Source organism: Athene cunicularia, assembly GCF_003259725.1.
Source record: "Athene cunicularia isolate RWA chromosome 1 unlocalized genomic scaffold, athCun1 chr1_part1, whole genome shotgun sequence".
NCBI classification, from domain to species: Eukaryota; Metazoa; Chordata; class Aves; order Strigiformes; family Strigidae; genus Athene; species Athene cunicularia.
Window position 1 is genome coordinate 88,379,402 of NW_020799091.1, and position 23,197 is coordinate 88,402,598.

At 32.0% G+C, this 23,197-nt stretch overlaps 1 protein-coding gene across 13 annotated transcripts in view; it reads right to left on the minus strand.

The window, feature by feature from the left end:
- Positions 1-23,197, minus strand: part of DMD (dystrophin) — a 1,208,820-nt gene that overhangs the window by 666,845 nt on the left and 518,778 nt on the right. For 11 of the 13 annotated variants that reach the window (XM_026858211.1, XM_026858140.1, XM_026858131.1 and 8 more), the window contains 5 exons: positions 22,114-22,284; positions 18,381-18,503; positions 16,742-16,879; positions 14,677-14,829; positions 13,585-13,767 (listed from right to left, as the gene is read on the minus strand). In XM_026858211.1, the coding sequence (XP_026714012.1) occupies positions 13,585-13,767; positions 14,677-14,829; positions 16,742-16,879; positions 18,381-18,503; positions 22,114-22,284 (768 nt within the window). Of the gene's footprint in view, positions 1-13,584; positions 13,768-14,676; positions 14,830-16,741; positions 16,880-18,380; positions 18,504-22,113; positions 22,311-23,197 lie in introns of all 13 variants that reach the window. The other 2 variants (XM_026858175.1, XM_026858158.1) reach the window with 2 other exon arrangements.

Sequence of the window (23,197 nt, forward strand, 5' to 3'; positions counted from 1 at the left end):
TGTGTATAAGAGACAGTATATATATAATTTGTGTTTCTGTAAGCATAAATTATTATTTATTTTATTTTGTCACATCACAGTATTCCTAGTGTGGGTCCAAGATCCATTGTGCTTGATGTCTATCTTCTCAAAAATATAAACTTAATGAGTACCTCAAAGAACTTTTAAAAACAATTGCTGGTAAACTTTCTTTCAAAAATCATATTATTTAGATGCTCCAGTACTAATACAGATAATCACAGATTTTGGAGCCATATATGTTAAACACAACAGTTAGCTACACAGTATGTAAAATAAAACAAATATAAACATTATATTACACACACTACCTCAACCATGTGTCTCATTTTAATTTATCTATTTGCCCTGCCCATCCTTTCATGATGTTTCTCTCCGCAGTTACTAGGCTGAGTCACGTGGTTCTTCAATTCTCTTTAGTCTTTATGCATATACACACTCTAGATGTATACGTATCACATATAAAGTCCATAAAGTTATCTGTAGACTTGGGTTATACTGCTGCATTTTTTATGCAAATTTAATTGCTTTGCTTACACTTTTCTCAATAAATTACTTTCTCCATACATCTGCTAACACTGAAGCCTCTCTAATTACCATATCACTGCTATAATTTTTATTATTTAAAAAAAAGATTGAAAAAATTGTGTTTGCCCTGTATATGTTTCATGAATCACATGCTCTACAAAAATAAGTTTACTGCAGTAAACCTAAAGAAAAAGGTGTCCCAGATGATGGGAAAATGGGAGGTTCTTAACAGGCCACTGAGGCATGCAGCAATATATTTTAATTCCTCAAGACTACACTGTGACACTTCTACCTGTAGCAAAGAACTTTAGACCCACATGAGGAACATTTTATCTATAATCGTATTTTTCTTTTTTGATTGAGAAGACAGAATATTTATATTCAAAGTAATCAAAAGAGCATGCTAGATGTGCAAAGTTATTCACTCAAAATGATGTCACATGAATATGTAAAGTGATACAGATTATATATATATTAAATAATATATATATTATATATAAAATTATACATAATTAGTTTCTGTAGTTCTATTAGTTTAATCTATTTTTTCCAACCCAAATTTAGGCTAATAACGATGTACAAATGTACACATACATGTATGTGTACATAAAATAAAATCTGTGCCTTCTTGCTCTAAATATTTCCTGAAACCAGAAAAAAAGTCAGGTGGAAATCTGATGTGTGAGCTTTTCATGGATATCATGCTTAATTATTTATAGTACTGCTAAAACTGGGTATCCTTCAATCACTGCTACAAAGAACTCATAACAGCACTCTTCAAGGCAAAATTAATTAAAATCTGAAGACAGGACTGAACCTGGTATGACATGTATGGTTTAGTAATCCCTCAAAATATGTGTAATATTTAACTCCCATCAATGTTACTGAGATGTATGCAACCATATTTTCATACTGTCCTTTACAGAGAACTTTACATTAATATTTCTCACAGCAGGATGATTACTTGTGTAGTTCTACAGGTTACATGACTCAGGAAATTTCTAGTTCAAGCAAACCATTAATGTTTATATTGTATAATGTTTATATTATATAATATTGTATTATATTGTTAAACTGTAAATTTCTACAACTAGATAAATAGATGAATGGATTGATATTTGAAAATAAGAGGCCTACCAGAACCTGTCCTCATATTTGGCAACATTATTTAATATCTCTTTCTAAAAAAAAGAGTAACAATTAAAATCAATTAGCTTCTGAATACTATTTAAATAAAAGATTTCTAAATGTGATGTAACCTTAGAAATCAAGGATTAAATTTGACTCCAGTGGGTTTTTCAATAGGTCACAGGTATTTCTTTCTTTCTATCTTTCCCTCATTGACAGTAGCAGAACAGAACACAAGGTAGAAGTTGGCATCTTGCACTGAAGAGTGAAGGGTAAGCATTATCCAGAACCGACAATTTTAATCAGCCAAAAAAGGGAAAAATTTTTGGCTTGTTCCTGTATTTGCTGGAATTGCCTTACTGGAGAAGATACAATGGGCAGAGTCCTTCCCCATATTCTGATCAAATATTTTTACTAGAAATGCACAGCTGAAAGTGAATAATATACTAACATAGTAATGAGAAAAAACTTAAAAAGGAAGGAGGTTGTGGCAGCTGGGATCCACTTTTAAAAGTAATCCATGATTATTTTTAAAAATAATTTTCATTCAGACATAAAGATGGCCAAAATGATTCATCAGAAGCAAGGTAGGTTAACATTTTATAAGGATTAAAAATAAATAAGGAAATGGAAACTGAACTTTCAGATAATATTTTAGGAATGGTTTTGAATAAGTTAAATCTGACTAAGTGAAAGAATATATTCAATAAGTACTTGGAAATATTCAAAACCAAATAATATTTTAAAATAATACATAATACATATAACCTGTTAAGAATGATGGAGAAATGCTGGTGTAAATGGCCATTTCCTAGACTGCTATTTCTGAAAAATACATTTTTCTTGTTATTATTTTTTATTTTTTACTTGATTGTCAGTGATATACTGATGTGCAAATTATTTCTATTCTGAAGAAATACCTTTGTTCTGGGTAAGGCTTAACATTTCATGCATTGCTTTTCACCAAGTGTTATCATCTCTACAACAGCAAACTGTTTTTATTTTTCCCATCATTACGTATTTTTAATTAAAGGATAGGATCTTTCCATAAACATGACTCTACCTACACGTGAAAACTTGATTTTATTGATAGCTTCCACATCCTACAAGGTGAAACACAGACAAGAAATACATCCATGAACTGGTCTTTACAGAGGAAGCTGATAAGAAAAAGACAAACAAAACAAACATAACCAACCAAACAAACAAAAAAAATAAACAAAAACAAAACAAAAAACCCCCAACAGAATAAGAACTACTTGAATAATGCATGTTCTGCCCATGAAATCAAACATCCCCTCTAAAGAAGTATCTGTGATGATTATTGCCCACATCTAAAACCTGGTGTCATCAGAGCTAACTAGCCTTGAAGAATGCTGTTAATTTCCTCTTAGCACTGGACAACTCAGTGTTAAAGGACATTTCACCCATCTCAGTATATCCATTTTCTTTCCTCTTTCTCAGAGGGAACAATCCCAACATCACTTTTGCTCTTCAACAGATTACACTCACAAAACCACCAAACTTTTTCTGTTAGGCTTGACAACTGTTCCATTTTTTGTCCCTTCTCTCTACAGGCCTCCAAACTCATAACAAGTGAGCTATGCTTTTGAATTAATAACTTCACACAAACAGAGTACGTGGGAGGAGTAAAGCAGCAAACCACACCTATCACACTGCTGTACCATGATGCTGCTCCTAGCAGCATCCTGATGAGTTCAGGAAAAACAAATATGTGCCTCCTCCTGAAGTGAACTAATGCTTGAGAAAGTACCTTTAAAAGCAGGTGTAAGATATAGGAGAGTGTAAAAAGTCAGTCACCTCTGAAGAATAAGCATAGGTGTACTACACACACAGAAAATAAGAAACAGATAGCAGACACCTTCTGGACAAAGGCAGTCATACCTCTGAGTCCAATAAACTTTGGAAAAGTTTATTGCTTTCTAGAACAAACTGTAAACTCTATGATATTTGCTAGCACATGGTTAGCATCAATATATCAAATAATGAATTACAACTGCAAAAGGATGATCAAATGCTGTCAGAAATCAATAAAACCACTTTTAACTACATATTTATACACAAAGAAGCTTTTATTCACCCCTTCCTATGCTGTGAGTGGTGATGTCAGCTAAATTTCAGAAAAATAAATTGTGTCTTCAGTATCACTAGTACATCTTACCTGTAAGTGTGTATATATGCAAAAAGTAGATAAAAATTACACCAATAACATGGAATTTTCATTATGAGATTGGATGGTGTTAGTCAATCACAAACAAGTTATCTATCAGTAAAAAAAGAAGCATCTTTTTCCAGTAGAGAGAGACCTAAATCCTCACAACAGGATTAAAAGTTTATAAAATGCTTATGTAATTCCATGAAGGCAAAACCTTAAAAGCACTTGGCAGCATTAAAATCTATTTAAAGTAAGATTTTTTTTTTTTAAATCATATTTTCAAGTTAAAAAAATATGTTTTCATGTATGTGATTGTTCTACTCATGTATGATTGCAATCCAAAAAATCCTGCACATTGAAATACTTACAACATGATTTTTAATGCTTGTATCTGACTTCATCGGTTACTTTTATAAAAATGGAAACTTTATATATACACATAATTATTTTCAGCACTGTTGGACAGAGAGGGCTTTATGTCTTCACAATTCTTCACTGCTAAAGCATACCTTACTGATTAAGAAATGCTGCATTAACAGTTTTTATTCTATGATAAAATTAATCTATTTTATCTACACATAAAATGAAATTAAGCCAGTTAAATTGAAACTATTCTTAGTAATAGCATTAACTAGAAAATATTTCATCAAATTTTTCATGCTAAGAATAGTAATAGAAGATTGCAGGCTTTGATTTTGAAAACCAGCAATCAACAGGCAGTAACCAGTGTGTACTTACTTTCACTATCTTATTTTTGACCTTCATTAACTTGATTGAAACACAAAGGTTTTCACTATAAGAAAAGGTCTGTACCCTGTATTTTTAGGCTTAAATTATGGGACATTTCCCAAAACCTCAGATAATCTGCTGAGTTCTGTATGGTGGATTGGATAGATACCTGTAGTTGCTTGGCTCAAAGACTTAGATGACTACTTATTCTACCCTCAATTTTTCTTTTTTTTTTTTTTTTTCTTTGAGTGCAATATTTACACTCATTTTAGATGAGAGAAAAAAAAAAAAAGACAGATACAGATAGAAGCTATATCAATTAATTTTAAACATTAAAGTCAGAGTGATTTGTCATTATATTGGTTGTATTCATAGTTGTAATTTGTATATTTTAATTGGGAATTGTTGTGTTGTGTTTTTTTTTTCTTTTGTTGTTGTTTGGTTTGTGGTTTTGGTGGTTTTTGTTTTTGTTTTCATCAGGACGTAAATCTATAGTTTAGAAACTATGACAAAGCATTTTGTTGCTGCGGCTAATCCTGTGTTCCACACAGCCTCATGTCTTTAGAGCCCTCCAAGATGTCATATACACTTGGTCAAGCAATAAAATAAACAGCTTGGGCAATGTCTTTTTCAGTTGCTTAACAGTGTTTTTGTTTTATTCTGGTTTAGATAATTTCTTCTAGATAAGGACTCTCCTCAGGATGAGGCAGCGCTACATACTGAATTTAGCTGTACCTTATTTGAAAACTTACCCATTGTTCCTTTCTGAAGATCTGCTAGCATTCACACAAATAAGAGACTAAAACAACTAGCACAAATTCAAAATTCTAGCAGTTCTGCTTCTTTTAACCCTGACAATTTCCATTGGTATTTGTTAGAGCAAAGACAGGAAAAAAAAACATTTCAGCTATAAGACTAGGACATAAGACTGTCATATATTGTAGTGTGTGTAATGTAAATCAGCTCTTTCAGAAATAAAAAAAATAGAGCAAAATGGAGAACTGTATATCTTATGCCACAGCTGCAATCTTATGTCCCGAAGAAAAACAAAATCTAGTAGCTTTATGGCATAACTGAGTAATCAGAACTACTGGGATTTATAAAGTGTCTCTTGTTTTAAATAAATTATGCATGTATGTTAATTATTTCTGATAAAGATGGCATATCTCAATCTTCATAATTGCAGTAGTTGAAAATTGACAAGTAAAAGGAAATCTGTATATCTGTCATGTGACTTAAACAGATATTTAGAATATAATAAAATGAATATTAAAAAAATTAAAGGTTATAACTCGTAATAATTTAACAAACACTGCTCAGGCCATGTACAGTCACTAATATTTTTTGGGAAAGTAAGATTTTAACTACCAATGAGTCAAAAGAGATAGCCATTCTCAGTATTAGAAATCACTAAATAAATAAATTCTTAGGTAGTCAGTTACATTTTAGAATGAAAAAAATCAGAACATGTTGAAACCAGTTGAAACCAGGCTGGTTTTCAACAGATATTTTAAAAAGTTATTTAGCATTTTATAAGGTTTTACCTGGAAAACACTTCTGTAATTGACTTATGTGTTACCTTCCTGTAGACAGAACATATTTCAAAGTTTATATATATATATATATATATATATATATGCACACACTATACAAAAATACAGAGCTGTTAATAATTTCTTGTATTCATCTTGTAATATTTTTTACAGCTGAAAAAATACATACAGGCATAATAAAGGAACTGACCTACTTAAGGAAGTATCTAGTTGAGACTTTAGAAGATTAAACTCTTCTACACAGTCTTATATCCTTGTAATCACGATGTCCAATTCTGACAGTCTCTATTCATTGTGTTAAACTAGTATCACATACTCAAATCTGCCTGCACAGCAGGAAATACTCAAAAGAATGGAAGGAATTTCAAATGTTTTTTTACACAAAACAGAATTTCAAAATTGTATTTCTCAGATGGTGGTAAGCTATAGAGAAGAAACAGTGTATATAGTTGCAGAATAACCTTCTACACGATATGGTGAAAGGCAAGCCTTCCTCAGAATAGATTGTGGTCGATGCCAATTTATTTAATGGCTAATTTATTAAGACTACAGAAGTGCCCTGATCTTAAACAGCATTTAAGGATGAAGCCTAAGGGCTGTCTTGAATAATAATACATGTAACACTACAGACTGATCACCAATAAACCAACTGATGCTAAATAAAGCACAGATATGCGAGAATACAGTCTACTGATGCCTAAACTAAACCATTTTGAAATTGACGGTTGATTTGTGATGCTAATTTTCCAGATATTTATGCAAACTGTTTGTTGAGACAATTTAGAAAATAATCTAAAAATGCCATTTAAGTACCACATTAGTGTTGAATGCTAACAGCTTCAAAGAGCAAGGTCCTAAACCTTAAACATTGACACTTTCCAGAAATGTTAAAAGGCATTACCTAATTATTTTCCATCTTTAATTCTTAAAATAACCTTAATCTACATTTATAGAGATGAAATCACAGAATAATAATAGGGTTTGTCACTTAGGCTGATTTTGTTACTCCAAGAAAAAGATTTTTTTACAAAAATAATATAAATGAAATTGCTGTCAATCCAGCAGTTTTGAAAACTAGTTAAATATACATAGATATTCAGCACTTGCACTGTACATATACAAATTTGCTTTCTTCTCCACCTTTATGAGTATACTCAGCTGCATCCATGCATAAAAAAAAAAACCAAACCCAAACACGAGTGACACTGACAGGAGATGAACATCATCTCTTCAGAACATATTGTCACTCAGGGCCAGATCAGTCCGCAGCAGGTCTTTTTCATTATTATTTATCTCAATATTATAGCCAAGTAATTTTCAAAACCAAATTCCTCACCATGCTATTTATTGTGTTAATAAATTATGATAGATATACTATATCAGAGAAAATAAGATGGTAATTAGCTGCCTTGTTTCCCAAATAGCTAGGTAATTATATGGAAGTAAATACTATACTAGTATAATGCTCAGTTTTGTTCAAAGAAAATTGAAAGGAGAGACAACTGGGTGCTATGTTGCATATAACTCTTTAACCAAAGGCTGTTGGTCTTTCCATATCAACCATACAGAGAACAGTAAGAAAAGCCTGTGGTATGGCTAAGACTACATTCTTATAACCACTTCATATAATTTAAAGACAGCATCCTAAGCCAGCCTTAGTCCAAGTTGTAGCAAGAATTTTCATTCTTATGTGATGAGGTAAAGATGTTGAGTTTCACTTTTAAACTTCACCAAAGTTTAAAACAGATAATGAAAAATGGCACAAAAAAAAAAATATTTTCTGTAAAGTTTTGTCACCTACAAAACTGGATTTTTTAACCATTAAAATAATATAGATTTGCAGTGATGATAGTCAATACTGTACAGAATTAGTAAGAAAATGAGAGAAGACAAATACGCTTTAGAAATCAAAAGACTGTAGTAAACTGTTCCGATTTTATAAAAGGCTATAGATGATCTTCACTTCAATTACCACATCACAGTATGCATTCATTTTAGACAAAGTGCATTTAAAAATGCATTTATAAAACTAGCCTTCCTTCAGCTCTATCAAAGACAATATCTTCAGTGTACTTCCCGTATGTTGCCTTTCTTAAATAAAACATAAAACTAAAGTATTTGAAATACAACTAAATTATTTTGAATAAGTTTTCTAACAGCAATTTCCAGGTTGATGGATGCTAGAAAATGGGTGTAAACATTCAGCTGTGATTCTGTCCCCACAGATTTTCATTTATTCTCACCCCTTTTGCGGACCACTGTTAAAAAAGCCCAGTCTTCAGCTGTGCTGTGTAAAGCTCTTTGTTTAAAGAGCTGCCACTGTAAATGTCAGGAAAGTTAAATGGTGTCACAGGATCATCTCTGTTTTGTCCTTAAGAGACCCAAAGCACATAGGTGACACAAATACTAATCCATCACTGTATAGTTCTTTTCTTTTGCCCAGCGTTTTGCTGTTTTGCTTTTCTAATGACTTTCCCCTTTTATTTATCCTCTCTCCCACTCATTGTAGGAATATAGAAGAATTAGTTTGCCCCTTCTTGGCAACCATTATTTGTTTATTTACCCCAAGAAATATTTAGGCAAGGGTAAGAGAAGAAAACCACTCCATTCCAATGTTGCTGGTTGTGAAAACTGTGGAAAACAACGATCGAAAACAATGGTAGCACATTATCACTGAAGTATTCACATTATTTACATGCAGACAGATAATTAGGACACCAGGTCCTGTGTTTATCTCTGACAGATTTATTTCAACTAATGTTTGATTTATATTTTATAAAATAGCTTTATATATAAATACATCTTAACAGTTAAAACCAAAAAAGTTTAAGTTTCACTCGATGAACTAAATAGAGCTCCACAGGGAAATATTAACTGAAAACTGCAAGATGCCTTTAGAAGACTGAACTTTCTTGAATTTCAGATGTAAACTTGATTAGTCCTTAATCTGGTTCCAGTTGATCACATACACTCACACCTGAAGTGATTATCCAGTTAGGAGACAGGTATTTTGAATCTCTGAATGCTTTACAGAATCTTAAAGTGAATATTGTCTTTCATTTTGGAAAAATGAAGTTTATGATATTTAGTTCATAGTAAGTACTATGAGTACTGGTATTTTATCCATGTTGTAGATAACCATTGAACTGCTCAGACTAAATCACTTACCTTATAGAAATAAATACATGTTTTGTATAGCTATTTTCCTTATTCATTCTTGTTCAGTGCATAGTCTAATTGGCATGAAAAAGATCTCTCCTGATGTTTATAGTTTGATTATTTTTCACAGTATGGCCAAAATCCAGGCCAAATATTTCAGTAGTAAAATGTCCATAAATTTCAACAGAATGTTTGTGTGTGTCACCAATGAAATTATTGAAATGACTTAGGTAAGCCCATTTTTTTGCTTGTATATGCTTCAGTAAGTACATAATTTTGACAGCTGTTCATGGGTTGCAAGAACAATATTCTTCTTGCCCTAAAAATATTCTGGCTTATTATTTACTGCACAGTTCAGCCAAGAGAAGAAAAGAAAAAAAAAAACAAAACAAAACCACCATGTGTGACGGCAGAAAGCATGTTGGATAGCTTGATAAAATATGGTAACAGGACATATGAAATAAGAATTTATAGTGATGGCTCTGCACCTGTGTTCATCTAGAAAATATTTTCTCATGATAAAGACCTTCAGTACTCTCTATATGCAGAGTCATTTCAGTCAGCTCAATAAAATCTAAACTGAGCCATGATATAAACATGCTCATGGACTGCTGAAATGAAAGCATGGAGAAAAACTCTATAAAAGAGGCATTAACTAAACTAATGTAATTAAATGTAATCAGTATAGCAGTAACCAATTTTGATCCTGATCTGAATTAAACTATCCGAATCTAGCTTTTTCTTTGCAAGAGATATCTATTCTCATCACCCTGGAACAGTGGCATAAACTGTTGCAGAAAAATAGTAACTGGAAGATTTAGTCTTAGATTGTAGCAAAGGGGTCTGATAACTTTTCTAAAAATACCGTGCAACTGCCAGGTCTTAATTATTTCAGATTCTGCAGAGCTAATCTACAAATAAATGCTTTTGACCTCTTTGATGTTATAATTTTTACCAAAAGGAATTGTTTTAAAAACAAACATGTAATTTTAATATGTAAAAACTGCATACTGCTCTAGGATTAAAATTTAATGGCATGTTTTTTTAAAAGTATCTTAAGCTTCCATGAATTTCAGTGAGATTTAGTGGTTAATCATAATTTTAAGATATTATGGTAAAATATTCCACTCCTTAATAAGGTATTCAGACTTCACAACTGAAGTTACTACTGACTGATTTCAAATGGAAATTTTTAGCAGAAATGAAGTAGAAAGCTAAACTTTTCTTAACATAGGAATCGGCAATCTGCCCAACTGAAAAAATGAATTTTCTGCCCACTGTTTATTTTGTTACATATGAATAAAGACACCAGGTGGGAGAAGAATCCTGTAAGACGACATGAACTCCAAAAACTTTTTCACACTCAAGTGTCATTTTAGGTTTTGTGCAGTTGTATTTATGCATTTGTGTGCCATGTTTAATCTGTTATTGCAATAAACCCACCTTTTTCCCTACAGAATGTCACACATTACTCTCTGACAATTTTCACACAGAGATGACCAGTATTCCAAATTGAATCATGTCTCAAAATTGGCATTAAACAGAACATGCAGTGTTGGAGGTAATATAACTACATTATACCTTATTATCAAAAGTGGTGACAGAAAATTCTTTTTCATATACACCCATATATATATTTGTCAGTTGCTGGATATTTACAGCTAGATATTTGTGAGACAACCAGAACTTTATGAGGATCTACCATGCTAGTGAGAATCAGTTGTTACATGGCTATGATTCTGACATCCTTCTGACAGGTCTTCCCCAAAAATATTGGGGAAAAGTAAATCCAGGGGAGCGTGATCATTCTAATTTCACACTTTGATATCAGAACTATATTAGCTCCAGCAAACGTAAGAAATGCAAATCTGTCATTAAGCCACATAATTAAACGTCTTCTTCAATGCAGTCTTGCTATGTTTATTCAATGAATGATAATGAATTGCAAGATATACAGTACAACTAAATCCTCATCGATTTATAATAACAACTTTCAATTTTTGTCCGTTACTGAATACATCATCAATTATAAATAAAAAATGCAGCAGTTTTCTATGTATTTTGCTTTAAAAATAAATTCCGTTTTGTATTTTTATTATATGGTTTTATTCAGTTGGTGGTTAACATAGAAAATCTCCATGAAAGTTATTTTTGCTGATATATGCATGTGTTCGAGTGCATAGTTCAAATTTTAATTTTGTTTTTTTGTATTTTTAAGTCTTGAACAAACAATTAATTGCTCCTCACAACATCCCTGTGAGGTAGGTACTTAGGCTGTATTAAAAAAGAAAAAAAAGGACTCAAGAGAAATTCATTTTGTTTCCCTGATTCAGCAAAGCTGGAACAATAACAAGGCAGTTGTGCTTCTCACTCTGATTTGAGGCTTGAAAATATACTGCCTCACCAGTTTCAGTAGCTTCTGTAAAACTTCTAAAATATTTTATATGAATATCACCTTGGTCATTGTCAACAGAGCAAGATATTTTTCATGAGAAATGAGAAGGATGAAGTAATTATCCTGTACACACGTACATTTCATTGAATAATGACCTCATTCCCCAGATAAATACTAACAAGTAGCCTTCTTGCATAAAATATTTGAGAATATTAAAAAAGTTAACCATTACAAGGTTAAGGATATAAGGATAACCATTACAAGGATAGAAAGATATAAATAAAATATTTTAACAATAAAAATATATGTAATGGTTACAGGGCTGTAAAAAGTTGATGACTGTATTCCTTTGACAGACACAAAAGCATATCTGCTGATGTATCTACCTTATATATTTTAAAGAAAAATATGCTAATATATCGTTTTATTGATTTGCTAGTAAAATTTTATAATTGATATACTCATCCTCTGTCAAAGCAGGTGGTGGGTGACATAAAAAGCACATTGACAGCAGCATGTTTTTATATAAATTGCATGCACATTCTTATTTCTTACTTGCTTATCAAAGGAACAAATATATTCATTATAAAAAGACTCATTTACAAGACAAAGTGAAACCTGTTCTAACTCCATGCCAATATAAATGATTTGCAACTGATTACATCCATCAAGTTTAATACAAGACATAGTAATCTGAAAAGAGTAATCAGATGGAACAAGATTTAATAACATACAAACCAAAGTTAATGTTTCTCTGATTGTTTCCATTAGCTGCATAGTTATCCCAATTATATATATATATATATATATATATATATATATATATACACACATTATGTAACTTAATAGCAGAAAAGTTAAAAATACACAATACACTCAGTACATTAAATAGAGGACTGTGTTGACCAAAAGTTTATACATTATTGCTGATTTTGGAACTTTTTTTTTTCTTTTTTAAAACATAGTCAACCTTATATTAATTAGAAATAACACTTCATGTATTTAAACTTTCATTATCCTGTCAGTATGTCCCCTCTACAATTTAGGTGTATTTAAAAATAAATAAATAAAATTATATTTTGTTGAAAAACCCCTTTATCCCTAGCACTTTTAAGATTACAGAAGAGCATATAATGCAACAACTTCCTTGAGAGTAAATCGTATCTTTCTTCATATAAAATCAAAAGCCCAGAAGATGGAATGTCAAGGAAAAACTGCAATATTTTGATCATAAACTTGGAATAGTTGGGTTTCCTTTTATTTATCCAGTTATTGCAGCATGTATAAACCAGTAAGAATAATTATATTTTATATACAACTAAACAAGTCAAAATCAGAAGACACAAAGTTGGTTCATAAAATTATGTTTCCATCCTGTCAAATTTTAAAAAGTACACTTCCTTGCAAAAACTCCTTTGAGAATTCAAACATTTGAAGAAGAGGCCATGTATATACAGTATCATAAGAATTTTCTTAATCTCTTCTTAAGAGGCTATAACATGTTATGGACAAATAAAAAACCAATTAAAATTGGCATGGGATGGGTAGTTTGAAAAAGACAATTTTTGTGTTTTACATGGTCACTAAACAAAATAGATGCATGGCAAACTGATGTTTATAAACTGGAAAATGTTATGGAAAAATAATGAGGCAACTGAAATAAACACGAATTTTTCATTGCTGAGTTTTTTGTAACTGGCTGATTTAACTTAAGGGCAATTTTAAGACCAAAGCAGAGAACTACTGTATTAGAATATAAAGATTCCCCCACTTGCAGACAATAAAGTTTTTCTTATTAATATCTGAAGAGTTGACACTGACCCTGAAGCTCTCATTGTTAGTAGGATGCTGTTAGTAGTAGCAGTTGCAAACATGTGGGTTTGCCAGTAACAACTCACAATTTGTGCATAGTTGAGTCTTCGAAACTGAGCAAATTTGCTCTCAAAATCTCTCCAGCGCTTGCTGAGCTGTATCAGGGTTGGCTCCACTGCTTTTGCAGCCCCATCCTTAGACAAGCGTTCAGCCTGCCTGTGCACTGCATTCAGATCTTCCTTCTTCTTCTCCAATTCTCCATCAATCTCCTAGTGAGCAAAACCAATACAGGGCCCAGGACAGTTAGCTAACTAGATCAATCAATTTAAAATTAGCAAAATACTTCTGTCAGAAATTCCATTTTCATTTTATTGTTACAATTAAAATTTACAGCTATTTAATTTCTTATTTTACATTGAAACAAAAGAAAAAAAGAACCTTCTAGGACATTGGCTGTAGAGATACTAACAGCTAGTACCCATTGAAAACTAGTTAGCAAAGGCCAACTGTTTCCAATTCCAGATTCTTGCTATTACACTGTGATGGGCAATTGGAGAAACTCTTATCTCAGTAAGGGTCAGCATATTTAGGACAAATAGTGTTTGGACAGCTTACAAATATATTATTTGACTTTAATATATTACTTGAATCCTGTTTTACTCTGTGGGAAACTCAGAGAATGAAGCAAAGAAAGACGATGCAAAATAAACTAGGAAAACCTTTGACAGTATGTAAATAAATCTATAGAGTTTGACAGTGACATATGAATATGTTCTGATGAAAATGAATGTGCTAACATGAGACAGAGGTCATCCATATATTGGTAAGTCATTTGTTCATCTGGAACAAAGATACATAAAATCAATTACAATTTTTACTTGAAAACATTTGATGCTTCTTAATACATTGCACACTTTCCATATTATTGACAAAAACTTTTATTTAGTGTGTTTCAAATTATTTATATAACATTCTGTATAACAAGTACAAGATATAGTACAACAAAGAAATGTCAGTTTGAACACAGATAATTAGGATTCATTTTACTACAAATAGAAATAAAGAACTGAACCGATAATATTCTATATCTATTGGATTATTTGTTGCATTTGCTGTCTGCTAAATTAATAAACTATAACTCAGAAAGATCTACCATTGCCATCCCAAAACAACATTACCTTTAGCTTCTGCTCATCTTTGTGGTCTGGTAGACTGGCTAACTTTTTCTCAATGTCATCCAGCCATGTCATTAGGTCATCAGCCTGCCTCTTGTACTGATACCATTGATGAGAAATCTCTAAAGCCTTTTTTCTTCTTTGAGATCTCAAGTCCTGTTCACAGTGCAGACATTATTAGAATATGAATTAAAGGCTTATAAAATATGAATTGGCATGTGTGCACACTGAAGGAAAAAAGCACACAAGGCCACTATTTTAAAAATTAAATATTGATATTTAAATCTATAATATAAATATCTCAACACAGCATATTTTCTTCAGTTTTACAGCATATAAGTAATGGAACACAACATATTTACTTCAGTTTAACAGATTATTTTTCTTTTAAAGGAGATTACCTAATTCAGGGTTGTTCACGTGTTGAGTAAACCGCTGAGACAGTCACCAATATTCAGAGAAGTTAAGACTCTTACATAAATGTCAGTATTTTATATAAAACACTTCTGCTCAGAACACTTACTGGACAGATGGAAACACAGCCCACTTAGTACCTAGCCATAAGCGGGCTTCCTGTGTTTAGTGGTCTCCTGTGAAATTCTAGCCTGCATGAAAACTCTGTAGCTACTCAAAAGAACATAATTTCAATTCAGAAACATATGCAAAGACAGGTTTCCTCTTTATAAATTAGATATCATTTACATAACAAATGTCTTGTGTTTATGAATCAGCTTCATAAAAGTATTAAAACTTCTATTTAACAGGCAGGTAAAAAAAAATGTTATTTTATTTCATAAGAATATTATTAAATTTACTCCATTTGCATTTACTGCTTAACTTTGCTTATACAGAATTCAGAAAATATTTTCATTACTATAACTTATTAAGAAGTAAATTTTAAAATTACTGTTACATTTTATATAAAAATACTCAGATGAATTCGCTTCTCTGTTCTTGAATTTTATTTGACAAGGTTGAATGCCTAAACTAAGATACCCAAAGGAAAATCAATCACTCTATTCTATAAAAGTAGCCAGTATGGTCTGGCTAATAGCATAGTTCTAGAAACACTTTTCTTGTTTTTCCTCCATAAAAATTATTTATTACTTCCATTTAATTTGGAACAAAGACACGCCTAATAGATATCAAGTTTTGTTTAAATATGGACAAAACAGTGGCATATTCCAGCTATTCTTTTACTGAATTCAACAGATCTGCAAAACTGTAGAAGTTAGAATAAAATCCATGGGATAGGAAAGATGCTACTTAAAAATAAGTAATAATAAAACATAACTGTGCCATGCTCCCCAAGCCAAGAACAACTTAATCAAAATTTTCAAAAGGAAGAAAAATTCTGCTTGTCAATAAGATGAAAAATTCTCCTATAGTAGACTAAGGTGACTTTCCAAAAGGTAAGATTCTTTCTTTCCTCACTTTTGTTTTTACCTGGAGAGCAGACACTCCCATTTATGACTATTAGCTTGTCCCAGTAGGTCTCACTGTGGATGTTTCTAAGGAACAGTATCATGCAGTTGTACCTCCAGGACTGTGGTAACACAGAATTTTGATATGTGACTTTGGTTTTCAGCCTCTTAGCTGCTAGGTCTATTGGTTCTACCACCTATCCTATTCTAAAGAGGCTGGGTCCACTTTTCCCACTAAAGACTATAGCATGTAAATCTTTTACTAAAGGATGAAACAACTTACTCATTGCCAAAAGTATGTTATACAACTGAAAATAAAAGTTTGTGAGAACTGATTCTAACTAAGGTCTTGAGTGCTGTTGGAGAAACATAAAACATACATAATGTGTTAAAAAAGGAATTATTGTTGTCCAACTGACAATCACACAGTGGTAACACTGAGGACAAAACGGTACTTGTTAAGATGGGGCTTAAAAATATATTTTCCAAGCCATCAGGAGAAGTATATCAGAAAATATATGTTTATAGCCAAACAGTTTTAAATTACTCTAAATAGTAATGAAGATTCATTTAACAGAACACTGCCCTGAAATGAAGAAAAAACCTTGTTTAGTAGTATGTGCTTATAACTGTAGCTCCTATACCTTGAGAGCATTATGTTTAGCCTGCAACAGCTGTTGTTTTGTCTTTATTTCCTCCCGTTTTCTCTCATCTGTGATTCTCTTTTGAAGTGTGTTGCCCCTTTGCAGCAATTCTTTCACCATGCTCTCATCATCTTCACTCTGATTTAAAAAAAAGCCAAAAACAAGTATAATGGGCATTTAAATCTAATTATTACCTAAATACTAGGAGATACAGACATATAAAACTATACATCCTCTCCTAGGGTAATCATCTAACAGCTACTTGAAATTCTATACTGAAAACCTAACAACTTTTACTTGCTTTCTACAATACAGGCTGACATTTGAGAGGGACAAGTAAAAGAGCACCTGAAAACCTGATGTTTGATATTAGATTTTATGCAGCAACTAGGATAACAGGATGAAAACATTAGAGGCAAAAAGGTAAAATATATTTTGCTTTAAAACAAAAAGAATAAATTTATCTAAAATATTCTAAATTACTGTCAGAAGTCATGGGAATTGCCAGTATGCTAGAAGACCATGTAATTCCCAACCACTTCAGGCATCATCACAGTGCAAAACAGATATTCTGGCAGGGAAAGTTATACCACTAAATACTTTTTACACAGAAGTTGAATCTATGCCATAGCTTCTGGGAGTGTATCTCTTCAACTACACTAAATGTTTTACATAAACAAAGGGAACAAAATATGCTCAAATAGTGGCAACTGCCCCAGCAAACTTGATTCACTTAGAATTTACCACAACAGTATATACTGCCTTAAATTTTACTTTTCCTGCATTAAAATAAAGGGAAAAGAAAACAAATCCTGTAAATATTCCTTTCAGGATTGCTATAAATAGCTATATTTGAATAATTCCTTAAAAGGAAAAGAATATTCAGTCTTAATATTGCTTGTAAATAAATATATATTTGATCTTGCTGAGGACTTATGAAGAGAGGGGTCCTAAAGACACATCTATTGTTACTGACAAGCCAAGAAATATAATCTCTCTGAAAATCACTCTGGAAAAAACACACAGCTTTGCAACAGCAGCAAAGCACAGCAGTATTTTACTCCTTTTTTTGTTTTGTTTTGTTTTTCCTCCACTAATATGTATAAACAGTTTTACTACTTGCAAAGAGCAATCATGAGTAATAAAGCTTACCACAGCCACAAAAACTATTGACAATAAACGGTATAATCAGATTGGTTAAGAAGTAATTGGCAAGTGGCATTTCTTTCAATGATTATTGACTAGCATTTGTTTTTAGTGAATGTCTTCTTTTACTGTATTGCCCATTTAGATACATCATTCTCAGTTTTCCTTTATACTGCTACAGAGATTTTAATATTCATTCCGAATTCTATAATATTGCTAGTACTAGTATAGGACCCACAGATAACATTCCTGTTTTGCTTAGTGTCTTCACAAGGGTCAAAAAAATATTTTTCTTATAAACTAACAACTTATCACTAAAACATTTAGTTAATGCTAACTTGGGACTTTTGATTTTATAATATATTAGCAAAGTAAAATTTTGTCTAAAGTTATATCTAAAGATCCTACTACAAATATGGAAGTTTCTAATTTTCACTCAGTTTTTTTTCATTTCCCTGACTATTCACTCAGACTTCCATTTCAACCAAATTACCGTATCTTTGCTGAAGTCCTCCTCTTTCAGATTCACTCCCTGCTGAATTTCAGCCTCCAGTGGTTCAAGCATTTTTTGTATATCGAAGTCAAGTTGCTCCAATTCCTTCAAAGGAATGAAGGGCTAAAATGAAAGAAATACAAGTATTACTTATTTATATCAAATACTTAATAGTTTTATTAGAAACATAAATTAAAAGAGACATCTGGATCTACATCCTATTGCTAAAACAATGGTAGACTTTCCATCATGTGAAAAAATATCTACACCATGCAACTCAAAGTACCCCAAAATCCAAGTAAAGATAACTATTTAACAATACTATAGAATTTCTGTAAAAGAAAACAGAAGAATTCTATGGTGAGTGAAAATAATTTTTTTTTAAAAAATTGTATTCTCGCATTTGTGTGTATGAACAGGTTCAGATAAACAGTGTAACATAAAAATTTCACTAGAAATTAAATGTTGACATTACTTAGCTAAATCTAGTTTGCCAGAAATTACTCACACAGCAACAAGCAATCCATTCATAGGAAAAAAAACACCTACTAATACCAACTCAGAAAAAATTCATGATGACTGGTTTCAGTATTTTGAAATCATTGGTGTCTCACAAAGAATAGCAAACATGCCAGGTGAATTATAAACAAAAGACAGATAATCTTTGCGTAAGGTATTCCCCTAACAATATTTTGTAACATATTAAAAAAATAAACAAAACGCTAAAAGAGTTTGTGTTTCAAAAAAGCCTCAACAAAAACACAGGAGCAAAAAACCCTCAACCAAACAAAATAAATATAATTCCTTCAAAATGGACCACAGTATAGTTATGATGCTTCAGCTTAGTGTTCAGTTTTGAACTCTAAAACAAGTGCCAATTATTAACAACAATATAACATCTTTTATCTACATGATACCCAAGTGCCTGCGGATAGTTTAATGTATAATATGCAATATATTTAAGTGCATTGCAAAGTATCAACAGAAAAAGCTTTTTTCTTTCAAAGTTTTAAAGGCAAGAACAACCAACAAATTATTGATGATTATTGCATAGAATTTAGATTTAAAGGTAATTAAAGTTTTATGATGTTCTAGGAACTCTTGGACATACAACTATCTTCTTGCTAATGACATAAGTCCATTATATTCTAATCAGTTCTCTTTTATTCTTCCCTCCAGTACAACTGGTATTTATTATAAAGCGAAAGCTTGTAAAGAAGATGGTAATAATCAAAGCTGATCAGTTTAAACAAGACTGGACATCAACTGTAATCTGTTCTTAGCTGTTCCACAGATGACCCAGGAAAATTAGGGTAAAAATGCCTTAATTTTATCCGGATGACTGTTTTAATGACAAAGATTTGAGCACTTACAAATATTAATAGAAATATAATAATGTATGATATTTATAGAGAATAATACTGTGCTTGCAAATTTTCATCAAGCAGCACAGAATTATACTCTGCAAGCACTTTAGAAATAATAGCTAACTACACAGTAACTTCTCAAATGCTCTGAAGTATGTCTTCAAAAGTATTTAAATATCACTAAAAGACAAATCAACTAATAAAACTGGCATATAAAATATCTGAAAAATGTTAAAAAAAAACCCTAAACAAAATTTTAAAACACCAGAAAACAGAAGAAAAATACCAGAAAACAGAAGAAAAATACCAAATGTAATTCTAATAATTGAATGAGGTTCAAAGACCACTTAAAATTTTAAGTCTCATTCTAGTAGACTGATAATTTTGTTAATTCAGACCACAACAGTTATGTACTAGTATTTTCCAACTTCACTGGTCATTTCCTATTTACATCATTGTTGTACTGATAATTGTTAGCATTTGAAAAAATATATCTAATTTGAAAACAGATAAGAATTGATTGAAAATAGTATGAGAGCTTACTAACCTCTTGAATTGATTTTTAAATCTGTTATTCACCGAGTGAATAATTTTACCTCAGTAGGAAAAAAACCTCCAAGACACTTAGGAATTTACTCCATAAGAATAATTATTTTTCAGCTCATGACGCTGAAATCATGACTAAGGGAACTGCAGTTAAGTACATTATATAGGTAGACAAAACAAGGCACCCAGCAATTTAGTCCTTTATCCAAATGCATACAATCAGGTCAGTAGAACCACAAAGAATTTGACAAGCTTTTGCCTCTCTATCTTATGAAATACCTATTACTATAGATATCCTTCGTTAATCATACTCTAGATGCCCATTCCCTAAGTTCCTGGAAAAGGTCCGTAAATTCTAAATTACCATTAAAATTATCTGCTGTAGTAATTCCATTTATGTTGCTAGGTACGTAATGTAATAAAACTTAGCGAGATGCTGCTATTCTACCTCATGTTGCCTATACAATCATAAATGGGAGAACACTTGAGAGAGAAGGTTGCCAGGTAGAAGACGTTTGCAGGCTGTGTTCTGAAGACACTTCATCTTGACAAGCATCTTTTTCCTCTTCTTTGAGTGAGCCCAAAACATGTAATGCAAACAGTTAACCCATGATAAACCATCTACAGGCAGTCCAAATTTTCCCTAAGAAAAGCAACAATTTCACATAACTCTATCAAAGGCTTCATCGGCCCTGTAAGTGGAAGTGCAAGGTAAAACTGAGGAGGAAATACAGCAGATAGCTGATGTTCAGAATACAAAAAAATCATGCAATACAGTTGTTTGGGGTTTGTTCCAAGATGTTCTCTGTCTACAGCTTGTCCTTATGTAAGAAGTGAGAAGCACACCAGAACGGCTGAAGTACTACTGATGGCCAGTAGGGAAGAAAGGAAACAAACAAACAAAAAAAGGTACTTTTATTCATAGGACATATTATTTTATGTTTCAGAAAAGAAACCTAAATAAACTCAAATATCCACAAAGAATGTGCTGGTTATACAGGGTACTGAGCCCAGAGTAACCCCCAAACAACTCATGAAAACCATATCTATTTGCTTATGCTTTTTACAAAGCTTATTTCCTGCTCTGCCACTGATTCTCTGTACATTCATTTCCAGTGCCATTACAGTAGCCAGCAAAAATAGTTAAGATCAAGATCCATGAATTCTAATTATCCTGTATACCTGCATGGCTACCTGCTTAATTTGCTGAATAGCTCTCCACAATAAAGGCAGCAAATACAATGGAGAAAGTAGGTGGCTTATGTCCTTCCTCATTCCAATTCAGAAGTCATAACTTGGCTAAAAATTACCTAATCCATACTGAATTCAGATTCAGCAGTCAAACTGGTTGTACAGATGAGTAGCTGAAGTATAACTGATATAATCTATCTACATATATCTCTATCTCAACCCTTGGTGAGTAACAGCCTCATAGGGAAAGGCTGAGTGCATTTAATGAAAAATTAGCCCTCAAAAGCCAATCTATATTAAAAAAAGGGCTACTCATTCTTTGAGAAGATTAAGAATTTTATTAATTCCCAGATGTAGTTAATTCTTTATAGATTAATGAAGTAATTGTTATATTCATATAAAGTCAGTGAATATTTCTAATTGTGAAACAGTGAAAAAAGACCTTAATGCCAAAAAAAACAAACCTTCACACTTTTTTAAAAAAATAAAAATATATCCTTAGGATCTACATTGTTTTCCTTTAAAAGCTTAGTTTTTGGAGAAACTGTAGCCTGCTATGTACTTGTAATTGTGCACCTTATATAAATACCATTTTGTGTGCATCTCCATAAGGAAGCAAGTCTTCCTACCTTTCCACTCTTAATTCTTTGTGATATAGTCGCAAATCGCTGGTTGAGCTCTGACAGTTTAGGCTCTATTACTTTCCTGCAGTGATCTCCACGGTTTGTCATCAAGTCTACTGCCTGGTCACGCACAGAGTCCACCTTTGGATGCATATCATTCAGCTCAGCCTTTAAGCGCTACAGTCCGTGAGCAAGAGACAGGGCTTGAAGTTAGTAATAAATGCAAAGAGAAAGAAAGAGAGAGAGAGAGAGAGAAAGTGTGCAAAGGAATAGGGAGGAAAACCACAAAGCAAATTCAGATAATTATGCATGAGTGTGTAAATCCAGTAGAAACACATTAGATAACATTCCCACTCATATCTCTCAAATTTATAGCAGGAATGTATCTACATGTCTGTTTTAATATCTCATAGAGGAAATTAATGGTGAACATTATTTGTAGGCAGGTTCTTATCTGCAATACTACAATCCACAGCATATTTCAGTATACACTAAATTATTTTATGTTCCTAAAGCTAGGAAGTGCTGCTAATTCATGTATTAGGTATCTGAATATATAGTTGTGCTTTCATTACTGTTAATGCCTTTAGTTGAGGCAGGGAAAAATGACCAGATGAAAACCACTGGATTTTTTTCTATAAATCTATCAAAAATTAAAAAAAAATGAGGGTGAATACCTTCTTCCTCTGCAATAGTAATCTTAACAGTAGATCCCAGTACGGGCAAAGGTCAAAAAAGATAGCCAGGCATTCAGGAATCATAAACACAGTTGGGCATTAAGAATTACATTTCACTGTCTGTATGAAATACCTTTGTATAATACAAATATATATATATATATGTATTGATAGCAAAATAATTGCACTTTTTGTTGATTCAACTATTAATTGTTCATTCAACTATTAATTGTTCATTCAACTACAAAAGTCTGTCCTGTAATTCTGTGATGATCAATGATGCATTGATTTATGCTCTGCCTTAGAATTTGTGGTCTTGCTTTAGTAAATGGTATCATTACGTTAATGTCAGCAATACAGCTCTGATTTTGATTTGCAAACTGTTCCTCAGATAATATGTATGCACTGACCAT